At 41.2% G+C, this 21,352-nt stretch overlaps 1 protein-coding gene across 2 annotated transcripts in view; it reads right to left on the bottom strand.

The window, feature by feature from the left end:
* Nucleotides 1–20,774, bottom strand: part of IPO9 (importin 9) — a 56,213-nt gene extending 35,439 nt beyond the window's left edge. The window contains exon 1 of one of the 2 annotated variants that reach the window (XM_059413090.1): nucleotides 20,531–20,774. In XM_059413090.1, the coding sequence (XP_059269073.1) occupies nucleotides 20,531–20,693 (163 nt within the window). In that variant the 5' untranslated portion in view covers nucleotides 20,694–20,774. Of the gene's footprint in view, nucleotides 1–16,390; nucleotides 16,490–20,530 lie in introns of those variants that run through there. The other variant, XM_059413091.1, reaches the window with a different exon arrangement.
* Between the last annotated feature and the right edge of the window lie 578 nt (nucleotides 20,775–21,352).

The raw sequence follows: 21,352 nt of genomic DNA, 5'->3' as shown, positions 1-21,352 counted from the left end.
TACAAACAACTCTTACTCCCACATTAAAATTTAGATCCTTCGGAGCAATCCATGTAAAAATCTCAATGATGTTACTTTGCAGCAGCAGACACTTCTCCCAAAATTCATATGGAATCTCAAGGAACTGCAAGTAGCCAAGATAATCTTTTTTTTCTTTTTAAGATTTTATTTACGTATTTGACAGAGAGAGCGAGCAAGCACAAGCATAATTCACAACAGCCAAAAGATGGAAGCAACCCAAGTGTCCACCTACAGATAAGCAGATAAAATGTGGTATTACACATACAACTGAGTATCATTCAACCTTCAGAAGGAAGGACATTTTGCAATATGCTCCAACTGCTAAAACAGGTGAACCTTGAGGACATAAAGCTAAACAAAATATATTAGTCACAAAAGGACAAATACTGTATGATTCTATTGATAGGAGGTACTTAGAATAGTCCAAGTCATAAATACAGAAAATGTAACAGAGGTTAAAAGGGGTGGGGGAGGGGAAAACCGGAGTTATTATTTAATGGGTTTAGAGTTTCACTTTTACAAGATGAACAGAATTATGGGAATGGATGGTGGTGACAGCTGTACAACAATGTGAATGTATTAAATGTCACTGAGCTGTGTGCACTTAAAGATGATTAAAATGGTAAATTTTATGTTAAGTGTATTTTACTACAAAATTAAAAAAAAATTAGATCTAATTTACACTTGCAAAGGCATCTATTGTCAAATGAGGAAGAAGAATGTAAGACCAGAAGTGCATCATAATTGTCACACTTCACATTCTAGGGCTGTGCTATCCAACACAGTAGCTATCATCTCCAAGTGGCTACATGCTACCTGAAATGTGGCTAAAGAGGGCTAACATGTGCTATAAACGTAAAATACACACCAACCTGCAAACTTAGTATGAAAACAAAATAATGCAACACTGATTACATATTGAAATACTTTACACACATTAGGTTAAATGAATACAGTTTTTAAAATTATTTTTACCTTTTCAATACAGCTCTTAGAAAATTTAAAATCTCACATGTGACTCACATTATATTTTTATTGGACAGCACTGTCCGAAAGAACGAATGGTAGGTTTTCAGATTGTTTGGGAGTGGTAGGTGAACAGGTTACAACAGGTGCATCATTCCCTTTTGGAAGGAGCTATAGATCAGTGAGGTTAAGGGCATGGGTTCTGGAATTAGGCAACTTTAGACTCAAATCCTGAAATGATCATGTCCGAATTTAGGCAAGTTATATTTTCTTTTCTTTTTTTTTTTTTAAATATTTTATTTATTTATTTGACAGAGAGAAATCACAAGTAGACTGAGAGGCAGGCAGAGAGAGAGAGAGAGGGAAGCAGGCCCCCTGCAGAGCAGAGAGCCCGATGCGGGACTCAGTCCCAGGACCCTGAGATCATGACCTGAGCCGAAGGCAGCAGCTTAACCCACTGAGCCACCCAGGCGCCCGATATATTTTCTAAGCCCCCATTTCCTCATCTACAAGATAAGGACAACAGTATCAAGTTACCAAGCAATCCTGTGAGAACAATACATGCCACACAGTAAAAACTTTAAAAATCAGTTATTGTGGCAATCCCTATCAAAACTCCAATGGCAGGGCACCCGGGTGGCTCAGTGGGTTAAGCCTCTGCCTTCGGCTCAGGTCATGATCTCAGGGTCCTGGGACGGAGCCCCATATGGGACTCTCTGCTCGGCGGGGAGCCTGCTTCCTCCTTTCTCTCTGCCTACCTGCCTCTCTGCTTATTTGTGATCTCTGTCTGTCAAATAAATAAACAAAATCTTGAAAAACAAACAAAACTCCAATGGCATTCACAGAAATAGAACAAACAATCCTTAAATTTGTAACCATGAGAAACCCCAAATAGCCAAGTAATACTGAGCAAGAACAATGCAGGAGGCATCCCTGATTTCAAATTAACTCACAAAGCTATAGTAATCAAAACTATATGTAACTGGCATAAAGGTAATAGATTAGTGGAACAGAAGAGAGCCCCGAAATACACCTATGGTCAATTAATTTAAGAAAAAGGAGTCAAGAATATACAATGGGGAAAAGTACACTTTCTTCAATAAATAGTGTTCAGAAAACTGGACAGCCACTTGTGAAAGAACGAGACTTGAATATAAGACCTGAAACCAGAGACACCTGGGTAGCTCAGTCAGTTAAGCTGATGCCTTCAGCTCAGGATTGAGTCCTGCATCAGGCTCCTTGTTGGCAGGGAGCCTGCTTCTCTCTCTAGCCTCCGCCTGCTTGTGTGTATGCGCGCGTGCTCTCTCTCTCTCTGACAAATAAATAAATAAAATCTTAACAAACAAACAAAAAACCAAAAACCCGAAACCATAAAACTTCTAGAAGAAAACATAGGTGGTAAGTCCCCTGACATCAGTCTTAGCAATGGTTTTCTGGATTTGACACCAAAAGCAAAGGCAACAAAAGCAAAAACAAATATGTGACTATAGGCATACCTTGTTTTGTTGCCCCTTGCTTTACTATACTTTGTAGCTACTGAGGTTATTTTTTTACCAAGTGAAGGTCTGGGGCCACCCTATGTTGAGCAAGTTTACCAGTGCCATTTTTTCAATAGCATTTGTTCACTTTGTGTCTCTGTGTCACCTTTTGGTAATTCTCACAATATTTTAAACTTTTTCGTAATTATTACATTTGTTATAGTGATCTATGATCAGTGATCTTTGATGTTACTGTTGTAACTGTTTTGCAGCAACACGAACTGTGTCCATATAAGACAGTGAACTTAATATGCTTTGTTATGACTGCTCTACTATCTGGCTGTTTCCCCTTCTTTCTCCCTTTCTTTGGGCATTCCTAGTCCTGAGACACAATGATACTGAAATTAGGCTAACTAATAACCATACAATAACATCTAAGTGTTCAAGTGAAAGGAAGAGGTACATATCTCACACTTCAGAGAGGTTGGTGAGGAAGCTACGTCCAAAACCAGAGAGGCTAAAAGCTAGGCCTCCTGAGCCAGTTAGCCAAGTTGTAAATACAAAGATTAAGATCTAGAATGAAATTAAAAGTGCTACTCTAGGGAACACACAAATGGTAAGAAAGCAAAACAGTCTTACTACAGATAGGGAGAAAGTTTTAGTGGTCTGGACAGATCAAACCAGCCAAAACATTCCCTAAAGCCAAAGCCTGCTCCAAAGCAAGGCCCTGACTTCAATTTTATGATGGCTGAGAGAAATGAAGAAGCTGCAGAAGAAAAGCTTGAAGCAGCAGAGGCTGGGTCATGAGGTTTAAGGAAAAGAAGCCACCTCCGTGATATAAAGTGCAGGCCGAAGCAGCAGTGCTGATGAAGAAGCTGCAGCAAGTGATCCAGAAGGTCTAGCTAAGATCATTCACGGAGGTGGCTACCTCAAGCATCCATAGATCTAACGCCTCAGACTTTCAATGAAAAAGTTACACAAGGGAAAAATCAACCACTGGGTGGTTGATTTCTATGCTCCTTGGTGTGGACCTTGCCAGAATTTTGCTCCAGAGTTTGAGCTCTTAGCTAGGATGGTTAAAGGAAAAGTGAAAGCTGGAAAAGTAGACTGTCAGGCTTATGCTCAAACATGCCAGAAAGCTGGCATCAGGGCCTATCCAACTGTTAAATTTTTTCCCTACGAAAGAACAAAGAAATATTTGGGGATAGCAAATAGATGCCAGAGATGCAAAAGAGACTGCTACCTTCATATATGAAAAATTGAAAAATCTCCAAAATCATGGAAAGAGAGATAAGGATGAACTTTAATGATGTTAAAGATGAAGAAAAAAGAGAAGGAATTCTAACAAATGACATCAGAAGACATCTTTTTAGGATGTTACTACCTGGTGGGAATAAATGAACATTATCTTGGGAAAAACAACAACAACAACAACAAATTCCAAGACAAACAACTCAACAACAAACTGTCAATGTAGATGCAACAGCCTCATACTGGAAGATGGCATCTAGAACTCTCACATCTGGAGAGAAGTCAAAGCTCCACAGGACAGGCTGGCTTGCTTGTTAGGGGCTCATGTAGCTGGTGAGTTTAAACTGAAACCAGTGCTCATTTACTATTCTGAAAATCCTATACCCCTTAAGAATCACGCTAAATCCACTTTGCTCATGCTCAATAAATGGAACGACAAAACCTGGATGACTGCACATGTTTATAACTTGGTTTACTGAATATTTTAAGCACACAGTTCAGACCTATTGCTCAGAAAAAAAAGATTTTTTTCAAAATGCGACTGCTCATTGACAATGCACCCGGTCACCCAAGAGCTCTGGTGGAGATGCCCAGTGAAATTAATGTTCCATGCCTGCTAACACAACATCCAGCACAAGAAGCGGAGAGTAATTTTGACTTTCAAATCTTATTTCTTTAAGATTTTGTACATTCCACATTTTGCAGGGGCACCTGGGTGGCTCAGTCAATTAAGTGTCTGTATTTGGCTCTGGCAATGCCCCACATTGGTCTCCTTGCTCAGCAGAGTCTGCTTCTCCTTCTGCCCCTCCCTCTACTCATGCTCTCTCCCTCTCTTGTTAATAAATTTTAAAAATCTATTAAAAAAAAAAGAAATACATTTTGTAAAGCTGTAGCTGCCATACACAGTGATTCCTGTGATGAATCTGGGCAAACCACGAAGTTTCTGGAAAGGATTCATCATTCTAGATGCCATTAAGAACATGCATGATTCATGGGAAGAGATTAAAATATCAACATTAACGGGGTTTAGAAGAAGCTGATTCCAACTCTCATGGATGACTTTGAAGGGCTCAAGACTTCATGGGAGGAAGTAACTGCAGATACGGTGAAAACAGTGAGAACTAGAATTTGAAGTGGAGCTTAAAGATGTGACTGAATTGCTATAATCTCATGATAAACTTTATTGGACGAGGGTTTTTTTTTTAAGATTTTATTTATTTATTTGAAAGAGACAGTGAGGGAATACAAGCAGGGCGAGTGGGTAAGGGAGAAGCGGGCTTCCCGCTGAGCAGGGAGCCCAATGCAGGGCTTGGATCCCAGGACCTTGAGATCAAGACCTGAGCTGAAGGTAGGCACTTAATGGCTGAGCCACCCAGGCGCCCTGAAAGTGGATTCCTGAAATGGAATCTACTGGTAAAGATGCTGTGAAGATCTCTGAAATGACAACGAAGGATTCAGAATAATATACAGAGTTAATAAAGCGTGGGCAGGGTTTGAGAGGATTGGCCAATTTTGAAAGAAGTTCTACTGTGGGTAAAATGCTATCAGACAGCATTGCATGGTACAGTGCAATTATCTGGGAAAGGAAGAATCAACTGATGTGACACACTTTACTGTAGTCTTATTTTAAGAAATTGCCATAGCTGCCCCAACCCTCAGCAACCACTGCCCTGATGAGTCAGTAGTCATCAACATCAAGGCAAGACCCTCCACCAGCAAAAAGATTATGACTTGCTAAAAACTCAGATTGATGATCAGCACTTTTTAGCAATAAAGTATTTTTAATTAAGATATGTACACTGTTTTTCAGACATAATACTACTGTACACTTTAACAGAATACAGTACAAACATAACTTTTATATGCACTGGGAATCCAAAAAATTCATTTGACTTGCTCCACTGCAATATCCGCTTCATTGCTATTGTCTGGAACCGTACCCTCATGTTTCCAGAGTATACCTGTACATCTAAAAAGCTGATGCACAGCAAAGGGAATCAACAAAATGAAAAGGCAACCTACTGAATAGGGAGAAAATATTTGTAAATCCTGTGTCTGATAGGGGTTAATATCCAGTATATAAAGAACACGGACAGCCCAACAACAAAAGAACAATCCAATTAAAAACTGAGTGGGGCATCTGAACAGATATCCAAAGAAGACATACAGATGACCCACAGGTACATGAAAAGATGCTCAACATCACTGATTACCAGGGAAATGCAAATAAAAACCACAATTAAGTATCATCTTATATCTGCTAGGATACTATTATATTGTCAAAAAGTCTACAAATAACAAGTGTTGGCGAGGATGTGGAGAAAGGAACCCTTGGCGCACTGGAGGTGGGAATGTAAACTGGTACAGCGACTATGGAAGACAGTATGGAGGATGTCCCCAAAATTAGAAATAGAACTACATGATCCAGCATTTTCACTTCTGCGTGAAACAAAAACACTAACTTGAAAAGATATATGCACCCCCAAGTCCACTGTAGCATTATTTACAACAGCCAAAATAATGGAAACCAACCAAATGCTCACTGACTAAAGAATGGATAAAGAAAATGGTGTGGGGCACCTGGGTGGCTCAGTGGGTTAAGCCTCTGTCTTCGGCTCAGGCCATGATCTCAGGGTCCTGGGATCGAGGCCTGCATCTGGCTCTCTGCTCGGCGGGGAGCCTGCTTCCTCTCTCTGTCTCTGCCTGCCTCTCTGCCTACTTGTGATCTCTGTCAGGTGAATAAAATCTTAAAAAAAAAAATCTTAAAAAAAAAGAAAAAGAAAAAGAGAAAGAAAATGGTGTGTGTGTGTGTGTCTGTGGTTGCTAGAGATGATGGGGGGGAGGGTGTGGGTGGAGAATAGAGGGCCAAAATGGATGGAATCAAAAGGAACAAATTTCCAGTTATACAATAAGTCAGTCACAGGGAAGTAATATACAACATATCAGTTATAGTTAATAATACTGTATTGTATCTTAAAAGTTCTTTCTATAAGAAAAATAAAAATTCTATAACTGGGACACCTGGGTGGCTCAGCTGCTTGAGCAAATAAATAAAATCTTTTAAAAATTCTTTGACTAAAATAAAATCATATATGGTGCTATATTTTTATTGCCATGACTACACTGCAAAACATCAGTTATTGTGCTATATTTTTATTGCTCATATGAGTACATTGTTTGGCTTTCCTATCTCTGTAACTAAAGTTATTTTCTTTTTTAATTAAAAAAATTTTTTAAAGTTTTATTTATTTATTTGTCAGAGCGAGAGAGAGTGTGCACAAGAGTTAGGAACTTAATGAATGAACCAAGCTACCCAGGTGCCCCATTATCTACGCATTTTTAAAAAAATGTTTTATTGTGAAATAATTCCTAGACTTAAAAGGTGACAAACAGTACATAGTATCTGGAGTTCATGGATATTCTTTACCCACATTCCTCTGATATTAACAACTTACACAATGTAGCTCAATGATCAAAACCAAGAAACACGGGGCGCCTGGGTGGCCAGTGGGTTAAAGCCTCTGCCTTCGGCTCAGGTCATGATCTGAGGGTCCTGGGATTGAGCCCCACATCGGGCTCTCTGCTCAGCAGAGAACCTGCTTCCTCCTCTCTCTCGCTGCCTCTCCACCTACTTGTGATCTCTGTCTGTTAAATAAATAAAATCTTTAAAAAAAAAAAAACACAAAAACAACAACAACCAAGAAACACAGCTATAATACTGTAAACTACAGACTTGATTAGAATTTCACCAGTTTTTTGCCCTTACTGTCCCTTTTCTGTTTCAGGATTCAATCCAAGATCCCATAATGTACTTGGTTGTCATGTATCTTCGGTTTCCTCCAATGCATGACATTCTCTCATTCTCTCCTTGTCTTTTATGACCACAACACTTCTGATGAGTAATGAGCAGTTACTTTGTAGTATGTGTTTCAATGTGCATTGGACCCTACTTTCCTCACGACCAATTGAGGTTATTCATTTTCGGCAAAAATATCTGAGAAGTAACCCTGTGTCAGCAGTATATCCTATCAGGGAATACATAGTATTGAAAAATTACTGGAAATGTTAACCATGATCACTTAGTAATAATATAGGGCCGACTCGGTTTCTTCACTGTACACATACTGTTTTTCCCTTTATGACTGATAAGAATCTTGGGAAAGATACTTTGAAATTATGCTAATATCGTGTTTCTTTTTAAACTTTGAAACTGATTTTACTACCCACCTGTAGATCCTGTCTGCAATGATTATAGATGGCATTTTTATATTTTATTCTCTTCACTCTTATATATTGCAATTCTTCTCTAATGAAGAATTGTCTCTTCTTTCTTTATCCAATTATTTCTTTATACCAGTGTAGGCTCATGTTATTTTATTCTATAGTTTTTTTCCTTAAGATTTTTACTTATTTGAGAGAGAGCGAGCAAGCATGAGGGGGCGAGGATCAGAGGGAGAAGGAGACTCCCTGCTGAGTGGGGAGTTTGGTGCAGGACTCAATCCGGGGACTCCAGGATCATGACCTGAGGAGAAGGAGGTTGTTTAACCAACTGAGCGACCCAGGTGCCCTATTCTATAGTTTTAATCCAGTACTATTATTATTTATTTTGTTTCCCAAATTGTTCTACTTTGGGCATTGGCACTCCTTTCATTTGGCTCCTATATACGTCTATACACTTCCATCCTTTTAACAGCATTGCCTTTTTCTCTGATATCACAAGATATTCCAGGCTTATCTTGTATTTTCCCTGCCTAAGCCCTGGAATCAACTTTTTCTCCAAGGATCCGTGGGGCTTATTTTATTGGAAAATGCTATTTCAAAACCAGATCTGGATGCTAGGTATGCTCATTGCTACTGAGGTATTCACTGCTCCTAAGCCCTATCAAAGAATGGCACGAGGAAATACAGGTATGTGTGTCAACGTATGTCCACCCATCCATCCATATACTGACACCTGAGATGCCAATCCAATGCCTCAAAGTTCAATGAATTTTCTTCTTTTCCTGGTATAACTTTCTCTCTACCATTGATAAATCTGGGTTTCTCTCTCTTTTTTTTTAAGTTTTATTTTTATTTTTAAAATTTTTTTAATTTGCTATCTTTCCCGTTACCTCCCCTAGAAGACCGACCCTTTTGAGTGCACGATTCAGAAAGATGGTTGGATCCAGCGAGTTCACAACAGCGGCAGACTCACGGAGATACAGGTATCATTTTTGCATAAATATGCATCTGTGAGATGCTAGACCCCAATAGATAACCATACTAAACATGCTCCATGGACTCCAGATAAGTAAGTTAGTTCACACTGTCTAGGCCCAGGGATTTCTAAATGGGGCTGCCATCCGTATCTTGGGCCTCTCAGAGAACCAGGCTCCTCTGCCAGTCTGCCCAGAGGAGAAAAATCCAGCCCTCTCCTCAGAGAGAAGAGGGAGCACCAGTAGCTCTTCCTGGCAGTGCCCTGAAGCAGCAACAGTGCAAAGGGCAAGGAAGACGACTTCACCGAACATCCCCCCACCCCGCCTGACGCCCCTGTACCAGTCTCAGCATACAAAAAGGTTTTTGCTTGTTGCTTCTTAACCACAAATGATGGCATAAATGTCTTCCAGAGGGGCTGGTATACTGGTCTTTTAGGGGATACCCTTTGACTCAATCCTCGGGGTAGGGACATCAGGAGGGGCAGGGGACTCAAGGTATCTCAGGTTCCTCAAATGGATCCAGTTGAACAGGACCTTGACCTTGTTCCAGTAGGAGAGATTCTGCTTGTGTCCCTGGAAGGATGGAAAGACGTAAGCCAGCTCCGCAGGGTCTGCTAACAGCCGGAGAGGGTTGGCACTAGGCACCCCTATCTTCAGGGTTAGAAAACTGTCTCCAGTGTGCGGGTGAGCAGTTGGTGCACCCCACTGCCTGGGGCACAAGAAGGTGGAGATGAAAGGCAGGGCTGTCTCCTTCCCCTCTCCGCTTCACAATCCCCTGGGGGCCTCTGGGTCAGCAGCTGCACGCAGAGCTGCTAGAGCCTTGCCATCTGCTCTAGCACTAGGCACAAGTATTCTAGGTATTGGAGACTCTGACCTAGAAGACAGGCCTAGTTTAGGCCCCTGGTACCACACCACCCCTGCTTCTTCCATGGCTGCCTCTACGTCAATTTCTGCTTCAGTGGCCTCCTATTCTCTTGCTCCAAAAAGAGGAACTTCACATTCAGGCTCACTTGGTGTTATGACATGCTGGCAGGGGAAGTTGAGAGCTGGTGGGACTGCTCTAGCACCTTTTCCAGCTTAAGTTGGTCAGGAGCCTGCCTAGGTGGGCAGGAGGTTCCACGGCAGGAAGGGTCAGGGGCTCAGGTTGGCTGTCCCCAATCACCATCTCCACTCTTGAGTCCTGGGAGGCCTGTTGGAGAAGTGGTTCCTGCCTCCTGAGACCTCTCAGTTCGCCACCTCCCCCATTCCAGGAATCCAGTGAGCAACGCTGAGCAGCATCCAGGATCTGTCTTAGGTGCTGCTGACTTCAGGTACTACACAGCTGCATGTCAGGTCCTTGTCAATCCCATCTGCCATCCCTTAACAGCTTGATTTTCAGGCCAAACCCTTCCCTGCTAGCCATAGGTCGTCTAGGCTGCTCCCTCCTGACCCCATCCTCCTAGACAGCATCCCCACCCCACTCTTCTTTCCCAGATAAAGACAGGGAAACACAGCCCTCAGGTGTTCTGTTTTTTTTTTTCAGAGCCTACAATTTTATAAGAGTTCTTTATATACTAAGAATATTATCCTTTTGTCTGTGTATATGTTGTGAAACACTTCTCCCAGTTTTTCAGCTGTCTTTTGACTTCTTTATGGTGGTTTTTGTCATGCAAATGAAAATATTTTATGTAGTCAAATTTATCAATCTTTTATTATAGCCTCTGAATTTTGTGTCATAGTCAGAAAGCCTTTCCTTATGCCAAGGTTAAAGAAAAATTCATCCATATCTTCTTCTAGAACTTAAACGGCTTCATTTTTTAAGTATTTAGATTCCTATTCCATTTGGAGTTTACGTTTTGTATGGTACGAAATACTAATCTAATTCTAAATAGCTACCCAGTTATCCCAGTACCCTTTATTAAAAAGTCCATCTTGGGGCACCTGGGTGGCTCAGTGGGTTAAAGCCTCTGCCTTCGGCTCAGGTCATGATCCCAGGGTCCTGGGATGGAGCCCTGAATCGAGCTTTTTGCTCAGCAGGGAGCCTGCTTCCCTTCCCCTCTCCCTCTGCCTGCCTCTCTGCCTACTTGTGATCGCTCTCTCTCTCTCTGTCAAATAAAAAAAAAATTTTAAAAAAATTTTAAAAAGTCCATCTTAATGGATAAAGAAGATGGGGTATATATACACAATGGAATACTATGCAGCCATCAAAAACCCGAAATCTTGCCATCTGCAATGACGTGAATGAACTAGAGGGTAATATGCTAAGTGAAATAAGTTAATCAGAGAAAGACAATTATCACATGATCTCTCTGATATGAGGAACTAGAGAGGCAGGGTGGGGAGCCATGGGGGGGTAGGGAGGGAAAAAATGAAACAAAATGGGACTGGGGAGGGAGACAAACCATAAGAGACTCTTATTCCCAGGAAACAAACTGAGGAGTGCTGGGGAGTGGGAGGGGAAGGATAGGGTGGCTGGGTTATGGACATTGGGAAGGGTATCTGCTATGGTGAGTGCTGTAAATCATGTAAGACTGATGATTCAGACCTGTACCCCTGGGGCAAATAACATATTATATGTTAATAATAATAATAAAAAAAGTCCATCTTTACCCCAATGATTTGAGATGCTACCTTTATCTATACTAAATTTCTGTAGTTACTTGTGTCTATTTCTATTTCTATTCTATTCCACAGTTTTACTTATATTTTACTTATATTTACTTATATTCATGCACAAGTGCCATGCTGTTTGTTTTAATTATAGAGGCTTTATATAATATTTTAATGTCTGGTAAAACCAGTTCCTCCTCAATGTTTTCCCTTTCAGTGTTTTTGAAGCTATTCTTTCATGTTTGTTTTTCTGTGAAATTTAGAATCAACTTGTATACTCCTCTATAATGCTGAGTTGTTCTATCCAAGGATAGCATATGTCTTTCCATTTGTTCAAGTCTACTTTCCCCCCCATTTTTCTATAAATACTTTAATACATATCTCTGAAAGATAATTTTTCAATTGAGGTAAAATTCATATAAAATTAACCATTTTAAAATAAAAAATTCAGTGGCATTCAGTATCATTCATAATGCTGTATAACCACCACCTCTACCTAATTCCAAAACATTTCCATCATCCTAAAATAAAACGCAGTTATGTTCAGCTCTATTTTTAAAAAAATATTATTTTGGGGGCGCCTGGGTGGCTCAGTGGATTAAAGCCTCTGCCTTCAGATCAGGTCATGAACCTGGAGTCCTGGGATCGAGCCCCACATCGCGCTCTCTGCTTAGCAGGGAGGCTGCTTCCCTCTCTTACTCTGCCTGCCTTTCTGCCTACTTGTGATCTCTGTCAAATAAATAAATAAAAATATTATTTTGTTGAAACCTTATTTATTTATTTGAGGGAGAGAGATAGACATAGCGAGAGAAGGCAGGAGCAGGGAGGAGGAGGAGAAGCATGCTACCAGCTGAGCAGGGAGCCCAATGCGACGATTCCAGGACTCGGGATCATGGCCTGAGCCAATAACCAACTGAGCCACCTAAGTGCCCTCAAGTCTACTTTTTAAGTCTTTCAGGAATGTTTAAATCGTTTCCCCCAATAGGTTCTCATACATTTCCTGTTAATTTTATCCCTAAGTATGTAATCTTGCTCCTTGCTATTGTAAATGGACTTAAAAAAAAAAAACACCATTATGTCCTCTAGCCTTTTATCGTTTGTTTATATGAAGGCTATTGACTATTGGATTTTATGCCCTGCCTCTTTACCAAATCCTTAGACTCTCTCTTTTTTTTTTTTTAAAGATTTTATTTATTTATTTGACAGACAGAGATCACAAGTAGGCAGAGAGGCAGGCAGAGAGAGAGGGGGGAAGAGAAGCAGCCTCCCTGCTGAGCAGAGACCCTGATGTGGCCTCGATCCCAGAACCCTGGGATCATGACCTGAGCCAAAGGCAGAAGCTTTAACCCACTGAGCCAGCCAGGTGCCCCTAGACTTAACTGATTTTTATTAAAAATTTTTTAATAAAAAAATAGTTAAAAAAAAATTTTTTTTTTGTTGAAGATTTTATTTATTTATTTGACAGAGAGAGAAATAGAGCAGGAACACAAGCAGGGGCAGTGAGAGAGGGAAAGCAGGCTTCCTGTAGAGCAGGGAGCCCAATGTGCGGATAGATCCCAGGGTCCCGGGATCATGACCTGAGCCGAGGGCAGACGCCTAATGACTGAGCCACCCAGGCACCTGATTTTTTTTTTTTTAATTTTATTATTTATTTAGAGAGAGAAAGAGAGCATGATCAGGGAAGGGGGGAGGTGGCAAAGGGAGAGGGAGAGCGAAAATCCCAGCAGACTCCCTCACATGAGGCGTGATTTCGTAACCTGTAAGATCATGAAATGAGACGAAATCAAGAGTTGGACACTTAACTGACTGAGCCACACAATCACCCCTAAACTGCAGTTTTTGATATAATCTTATGGTACCTATCTTTTCACCCAGGAAAGAAGAATTTTTGCAAGAGCATGACAAAAGAAGTCACAATCTTTCCAAAGCATTTAGTTAAGTAAGTAAATCACATGCAAACACTTTAAACCTGTACAATCACCTCTAAAAATACTGAAATCCATTCTAATTCTTGGGATTAGTTTGGCTAGCCCAGACTCTGGTTAAGTCTTTTATAAATTAACAGAAAAAAACAGTAGATGTCTACAATCCAAGGATATGGGTGTTAACTTTCAGAATGGACTAAAACACTTATGAGTATGATGTAATTCTGGAAGACCTCTGGGATACCAATCAATGTTCAAGTTTAATGGAAAAAAGGTCTCTAAAATGCCTGTGTGAAATTCAATTAAAGGAGAAAGAGCACTTATAAAGCTACCCACTCCCACTTCCTTTGACTTCAGATACTTCATGTGATGACAGATTTAACTTTATAGCCCTAAGTCTGTTGAGAAGTCACTGTCTACCCAAGTTTAACTTCCTTGGATACAGTCAATCAATTCTGTGACAATTCTGCGATATCTTTCAGGATGATCCATACGTATTCATAAAGTACATGGGCCATACAGTATTTTCTTCTTAAGTACTTATTTCAATTTTTGCATAGACTACTGTGATATGGGTTTTAATGTTCCTCGCTAGAGTATAATTTATGATCATTATTACAGGGACAAACTAAAATGGGATCAAGATGAACAAAATTTTTAGTCATATAATGTGAAAAAGATACTGAGGTATAAAAATCAGAGTTTCTGAGAAGGTTTGAAACTTAAGGCATGGCTATAAAGCTTACATGAATCTGAATAATTACTTTTTTTTTTTTAAAGATTTTATTTATTTATTTGACAGAGATCACAAATAGGCAGGGAGGCAGGCAGAGGGAGAGAGAAGGGGAAGCAGGCTCCCCACTGCGCAGAAAGCCTGATGGGGGGCTCGATCCCAGGACCCTGGGATCACAACCTGAGCCGAAGACAGGGGCTTTAACCCACTGAGCCACCCAGGTGTCCCTGAATAATTACCTTCCCAAGGAAAGCACAGATACTGTTGTAAGGGAACACTAAGGCTCACAGAAGGGAAAAAGAACCACCCACTTCCCATCAGTCAACACTGGCATCAATTAGAAGAACTGTTAAAGCATGAAAACCAAGCAAACTCTACACACAGGTCCTGTCACATTCGGAGGGTCCTTTCTCATTTAACCTAAGAACATCAAGTCTACTCTCTTTAAAGAAAAGCTGAGTGAGAATACACTTTTTTTTCATACCAATGCCAGAGGAGGTAGTACTCTGGTAATGATCACAATAGCTAGGAGCTCTCCACTCTAACACAAGTCCTAAAACCAATCTTGTCTACAATTGATATCATCAAAGATCACACCCCAATTTCCACTAATTACTTGGCTTCAGATACTGCTGAAATTGCAAGGGATGGTGAGAGTAAGAGGCTATCAGAAGATTAAGACCCATGTGGACCAAGAAACCTGAGTCAACTAGGGGGTCTGTACCTACAACAAGCATTATAAGATGGATTTCTCTGAAAGTTTATTTCCTTCACATAGGAGAAAAGAGGTTTGAAAGTTCAAGTAATAGGATGCTCTGCTCACAAGCATTAATGGGAAAGAAAATCTTCAGATCAGATAATATAATCGCCATTAACTAAAGACAAATTTTAAAAAGAGGCTGGATAAACAATAGATTTTCTTTTCTACAGGCTCCCAGAGTTTCAAAACCAGTGGGCACATGATCAGCTCTGGTTTGGAAATCGCAAAATTTCGAAGACCAAGAACTCACCTGCATTAGGTTATAAGGGATGTGAGGGAAAATCTAATTATTATTTATTTAATCCAATTTATTCTGCCTAGACTACATACCCACTAGAACTACAGGGGTATCAGGCACCACAGAAGAAGAGTTTCATACCATAAAACTTAAGTTATTTAGAAGCTATATGAAGAATTGTTTACAAGGAATGATAGTGGTGGTGTGGTGATGGGTGAACTCTGTGCTTTAAAACTAACACACAGAAGGAAAAGCCAGAAAAAAAATCCTCAAGTTCCCTGACGTGTTTTAAACCATCAACAATGCTGTTCCTATCCAGTGCTGAATTCTGCTAAGTAGTAAAAATTCTGTTCACAGATACTTACTTAACAGAGACCATACATTTTTGGGAAGAAATACAACTAAATGTATCTGTGAAGAAAAGGTACTTTATTTTTGGGTACTGGGGGATTTCCAGTTTTGCTGATTGGTGTCTTTAACATAATTTCTTTAGAAAGCATTAGAAAGAACAGCTGAATAACTTGCTTTGGAATGATTAAGGCAGAAAAGTACAACAGACAGAGATATACAGAACTGTTTTATTTTGTCTTGCTTGGAAAGGATGATTCAGATTAAAACTAAGATTCAATCTACAATCAATTAAGCCAAAGGGGGACCATTCAAATGAGTTGTATGAAGTTAGCTTTCCAATGCTGTTTTTGTCATATTTAATTTCTCTAGTTTCTTTTCCCAAGGTGAAGTTAAGAAAGACCCAGTCTGTCAATCTGGGTTTTAACCCTGACTGTAGATTCTTGAGTACTTTTATCCAGCCCAAAATGGTATCCTCTGACATGCTTCCTAAGAAAGCTTTTGCCCTCCTCCCTTAACTCATTCTCCGGTGCTTTAGACTTTTGTTCTGTCTCTCATTATCCTTGTTCCCCTTTCACTCCACCTTGCAGAAACATTATCTGTCGAAAACTTGGCTTAGAAGGGAAGATCCAAAGGAGAGCATGGAGGATAAAGGATAAGTTATGAAACATATGCTATTGGTTTTAGGGGTCTACTAAAGAGACATGAAACTTGGTAGTGCTTTGATAGTCAGGGAAGCTACTACTAGGAAGAACTATGAATAGAGTTTGGTTGGGAAAGGAGGTAGTTCTCAGTAAAGCTCTGGAGAAGCCCCCCCTTTTCTCATGGGCGTTGGTAAGCACCACAACATCACAGCTGAAAGGAAAAAGAAAACTCCACCACTGGCCTTTTTCCGAGCGTGGCCGCCTTCCGCTCGGCTCAGTGCCCGCCACATGCCCAGGAGTGCGTCTGGATCCTTGAGGGGCTCCCTTCGCAGGTGACAGTGCTTACGCTAAACTGTAAGAGAGCCAGAAAAGTGCCCATGAGAACCAGAAAGCAAACTTCCAGCTAGCAGGAACATCTCTCTAGGCATCTAAGATGGGGGAATCAACACAGATATCTGGGCAGCATCTGAATGCCAGGAAAAGTGAGGGAGAGGTTATTCCCCCCCTTCCCCAGTTCAATATAATGGTGATGGAAAAAAGTATTTTATGTGATGTATCTGCTGGGAAAAAGACAGAAAAGACTAAGTTAAAGCCAAATGGTAGGGGAAAAATGTCTTCACTTCCAACAGATGGAAAGAAATAACTAAGAGAAGAAAATGACCTAGGGTCTAAACTTGGTTACAGAAGAAAGTCTGCTATGCTGGCTTGGAGAATTAGAGCTTATGAATGAAAGCAACTCATTCTACCACTTGGGTGATGCTGTTCTTAGAGGAAAGTAGAGACAGAAGGAAAACCTCCATTCTAAGATATAAAAAACTAGCATAAATACACCAAAAATATTCTCAAAAGTCATGATCTCATAAGTCAGACAAAAAAGAAAAGCTCCATAGGCAATATTAGACTTTGATGTAAGAGATCTCCACCAGTTCATAACCTTTTCAATCTTTTTTAATTACTATGTTTAAAAAATGCTGGATATGACCCTCCCTATTAAGTAAAACAAGAATTAGAAGAATGCTTTAACAGACCAAAAGACTTTTATTTTTATTCTGTTGAGGCAGAACTCAATTCCTGCAAACTCTGCTGGCCAAACTCAAAATCTCAGTCTTCCTAAGAAAAAAAGAAAGGGTACCATCTCTCTTCTGGAATACTGTAATAGCAGAGGCACTTCCAGACTTTCAAGTAATATGGTTCTCAATTCTGGATGGGAGTCTGTCTGAAGAAGGTGGTTTGTGGCACCTTCTCCTTCTCTAATGAACCACTGTTAATAGGGTTTCTATTCAGAAAGGTATGTTGGGTTTCCCTCAGATTCCAAGTGACTGAGGAAAGTGGAAAGCACAGGAACTCAAGAAAATCATTCCAGAACACCAGGCTGACGTTATCTCGATCCTTTTGAAATCAAGCCAGTATCAAAGATGGACCTCTCACATATATACACTTCCTTGGCTTAGACTTAAGGGTGCAGGTTCCCATTCTGGAAAACATGATAACTAATTATTTCTTGGAAAATATCAGTTGGCCGACTAAATGACCAGAATGTACTCTGGGCTCCAGCAAACTCAATTTTCTAGGATAAAATGCTTTTTAAAATGTCATTTTCCCAAGAATCTGGTCAGAGCATGTCAACCTCTCTTGTTTGTCCATTTAATAGAAGGTTAACAAATTATCTGTATCCTTTCCCTCAAAATTAGAAATTCTTCTACTTAAGCCCCAACACTAGGACCTGGCAACCAAGGATGGTGGTACAGCTCTTTGTCAAAGGGAGCAGACTGGTTAATCTTTAAAATCAACTGGGACCAGTCTTCCATGTGAGGCAATAATAAATGGCTCACAAAGACAGTGTGGTAATTTGAGGGGACAAAGGGACTAGAAACAACCACCTGACATTGGGCCCCAGGAACCAAAAAGATCAAAAGATTAGCCATTGCTAAGATTTCTCAGATTTCTCATTAACTCCAAGTTTTGAGGACGTGTGTTTTTTCTAGGACTAGAAAAAGCAAGGTTCTTCCACTAGGATAAAACTAAAATGTGAAGAAACTCGAAAGGAATGGAAAATGATCTGTTCATTCATTTACAAGAATGGTTCCTACCTTGGCCTGCAGGGTGTTCTAATGTAATAGGAAGAGCAGTGTCCCACCAGTTTCATCAGGACAAATAGTTGGCTAAATCCTGGCTGGGAAGCCAAGTGCTATATTTTCATGTAAAGGGAGGCAATGGCTAGTGGGAAAGAAATTAGTGACTATGTTAAGAAACCATTTGAGATTCAGACGGAATATAGACAGGAGGTGCTCTGGACCCAATGGCAAATTGCGTCATACGAAGAGCCATGAGAAGAGAAAGTAAAGGCCATAAGAAGAGAAAAGGAGTGAAGCAAGGAACTACATCTGAGGAATGGATCATCAACCTCCATCTAAAAAGAGGTAACTGAAAAGGGGTCAGTTTTTATCACTTTTAAATAAACGTAAGAAATCGGATTATTTAAAAATGCAAATAGCCTCCAAAGGGTCCAAGACACTACAATTAACTCGAGAGACCTGGCCCAACTCTGTACGTCACAACCGAACCCTGTGAGTCATACGTCTTAGTACGAGACCATCAATATCAGGTCACTGTATTATAGCCTTTTCATGTAGCACAGCATGCCTGATGGCACATTACCAGTAAGTTAAGGCGTGTGTGTTTCAGTCTATTCCCGTCAGCAGCCTAAATCAAAGGCAAAATTCTGCACTTCTGTTTAATTTTAGATTTCAAGACCCCAAAAGATGAAGAAAATGAGAGACTAGAACTTCAAAAAGATCTCAAGAAGTTTATCCAATAATAGACCATGCCTAGATGAGAACATGGCATTGGCTAGAGAGGGATCAGAGCCCAAGTGGAGCTGTTAAAACATGCACCAGGGGTTCACCTTTTGTAGGAAGGTGTCAGACATACATCTGGGCACCAGGAACATTAGGAATCATTCAGGAAAGGCATCAGACCTTCAACTTTATTCAAGTAGTAACTTGAATGTGATGAGGTTCCTTTGCTTGGTCACTCTTCCTCCTTCATATCCAAGGGAGGCAGAGACAATGTGAATAACAATTTTTTATCTGGGAGACTGTAATAACTGCAATCAATCTACGCATGGCTCTCAAACAGCTTTCTCCTAACCAGTGGCTGCTCCTATTGTAGTGTCTGACATTTTACAGAACAATGACAATTACAATTAGGTCTTCAAAATGGTCCTTAACCTATTATATCCCAAATCTCAATGTATTTTCAACAGAAGGAAATTCATTTTCAACAGGCATCTCATATTACCAGAGAACATAAAATTAAAGGGAGATTTGTCCGAAGTTCTTTTTTCAGTGAAAATCCCAAGCCTGGTAGGAGAGCACACTTAAGGTTTTGAGGGTGACTGGTTAGTCCATGGTCAATTTCCCCTATCTCAGAAGAGGTCTCTAAGAGGTGGCTGAGCTGGGGAAAATTCTAAAGATTTGCAGTTCTTCCAGTGAAGCCCCGACAGACAAATTTATTTCTTACATAAAGACCAAGAGGATTTTCCCTCCTCCTGTTTTAGGATCAAATTGTTCTTTGTAAAGTGGCTACACTGGGCTTGGTGAAAGGCCCACTCAGCAGGAAATTGACAGACAGTCTCAAACCAATGGTTTATTTTTTTCTCCATCACTTTAAAGCATATAATAGGAGTACGGGGACAAAGAGTCAAAGACAAAGGATCAGTTCCTTCAAATAGAAAGGCACACAAAGGTATTTGATAAGTGAAAATTATTTTGAAAATTATCGGGGAGTACGATCAGGAAGGTGAATCATCTGCATATGCACTAATTTGATTTCTGGAAAAACATTAAGAGGTAAAACGACCAGCTAGGCTTACAACTCAGAGGCAGAAACTTGTTTGATATATACCAAGATTTGATAACCGCGTTCTCAAGGCTCTGGCCTCTCACCACTTCTACTAACTCCCCTTACTCTTATCCCAGTACAACCGAGCTGGCAAAGTGGACAGCCAAAGACCTGGTCTAAACTCAAAAATGTTTCCCAGAGCGCGCGACTTCCTCCAACAGCAGCAGGTCTAGCTCCATCTCTGCTCTGCAGATCCCAGGCTCCATCTAGCTTTTCTAGTCTCCACCCTCCCCCTCCCCTTCGAGACTCCACCTCCCCCGACCCTCTCCTCCAGGAGCGCCTCCCCTCTCCCGGACTTTCACAGCCACTGGGGACATCGTCCTCTGGCTTCCTACCCCATTCCTGCCTGCTGGGCCTCGGCGCCCAGATCCCCATTGGCTCAGGCTCCCCTTGCCCCCGGCCGGTCCGGAGCTGCGGCCAGCGGATAGTACTGCCGGCCCAGGTCCGACCCATCCTCGTGACGGTCCCGCCTCACTCACCCTCTGTCACCTCGAGCACTTTAATCTGTTCCTCGGCAGCGGCTCGCACCTCCTGCACTGGGGAGAGGATCCCGGTGAGCGTATCCACTAACGCCTCCTTCAGTCCTTGTGCCACTGGACCGGGCAGCCCGGAGGCCGCACCACCCGCTGCCGCTGCCGCCATCTTTCTTCCTTTCAGCCCGCCAGCCCCGCGACCGGGACCCGCCACTAAAAGACGGCTCCCGCGCGCGGCCAATCCGCGAAGCCGCGCCTGCGCACCAGAGCCGGGCGGGAGCGGGAAGGGGGCGGGGAATGGGTTAAGCCTCCAGAGACAGCGCCTCCTGTCGTATGGACGGAAAGTGCACCTTTTCCCGCAAGAATCATTTCGCATTTATGTGAAAACTGAGGTTAGGGGGATTTTCTAAAGTGGAACAAGTTAGCAAACTCACTGGGAACAAACGCCATGATATAGGACTTTAAGTTCATGGATCTTTCAGGTATAAGAGACTTTGTTAGGAGAGAGGAAGTGAAATGGGAATGGGTGTAGATGGCTTTAAGTAGAGAGGTCTGGGTCAAAAATAGTGATTTTTTAAACCAGTCTTTTCCTCCACCCAAACACTGAAACAAAACAAAACAAACAAACAAACAAACAAAAAACCGTTGGCTCAAGGGAGCCTCTTGATTTCAGCCTCCAGAATTCAAAGGTAGGGGAAAGAAACTGAAGTGGACTGGGCAGTGGGGAGTGGTCACCTGCAAGAGACCCAGTCCCTTGATTTTCCAGCCTAGTTGAGCCCAACTTCAAAATTGTGGAGTGTCTGGCCAGGAGAGGGCACCTGCGTGGGT

Source organism: Mustela nigripes, chromosome 10, assembly GCF_022355385.1.
Source record: "Mustela nigripes isolate SB6536 chromosome 10, MUSNIG.SB6536, whole genome shotgun sequence".
Taxonomy (NCBI): Eukaryota; Metazoa; Chordata; class Mammalia; order Carnivora; family Mustelidae; genus Mustela; species Mustela nigripes.
This window is presented reverse-complemented; position numbering and strand designations above follow the sequence as displayed.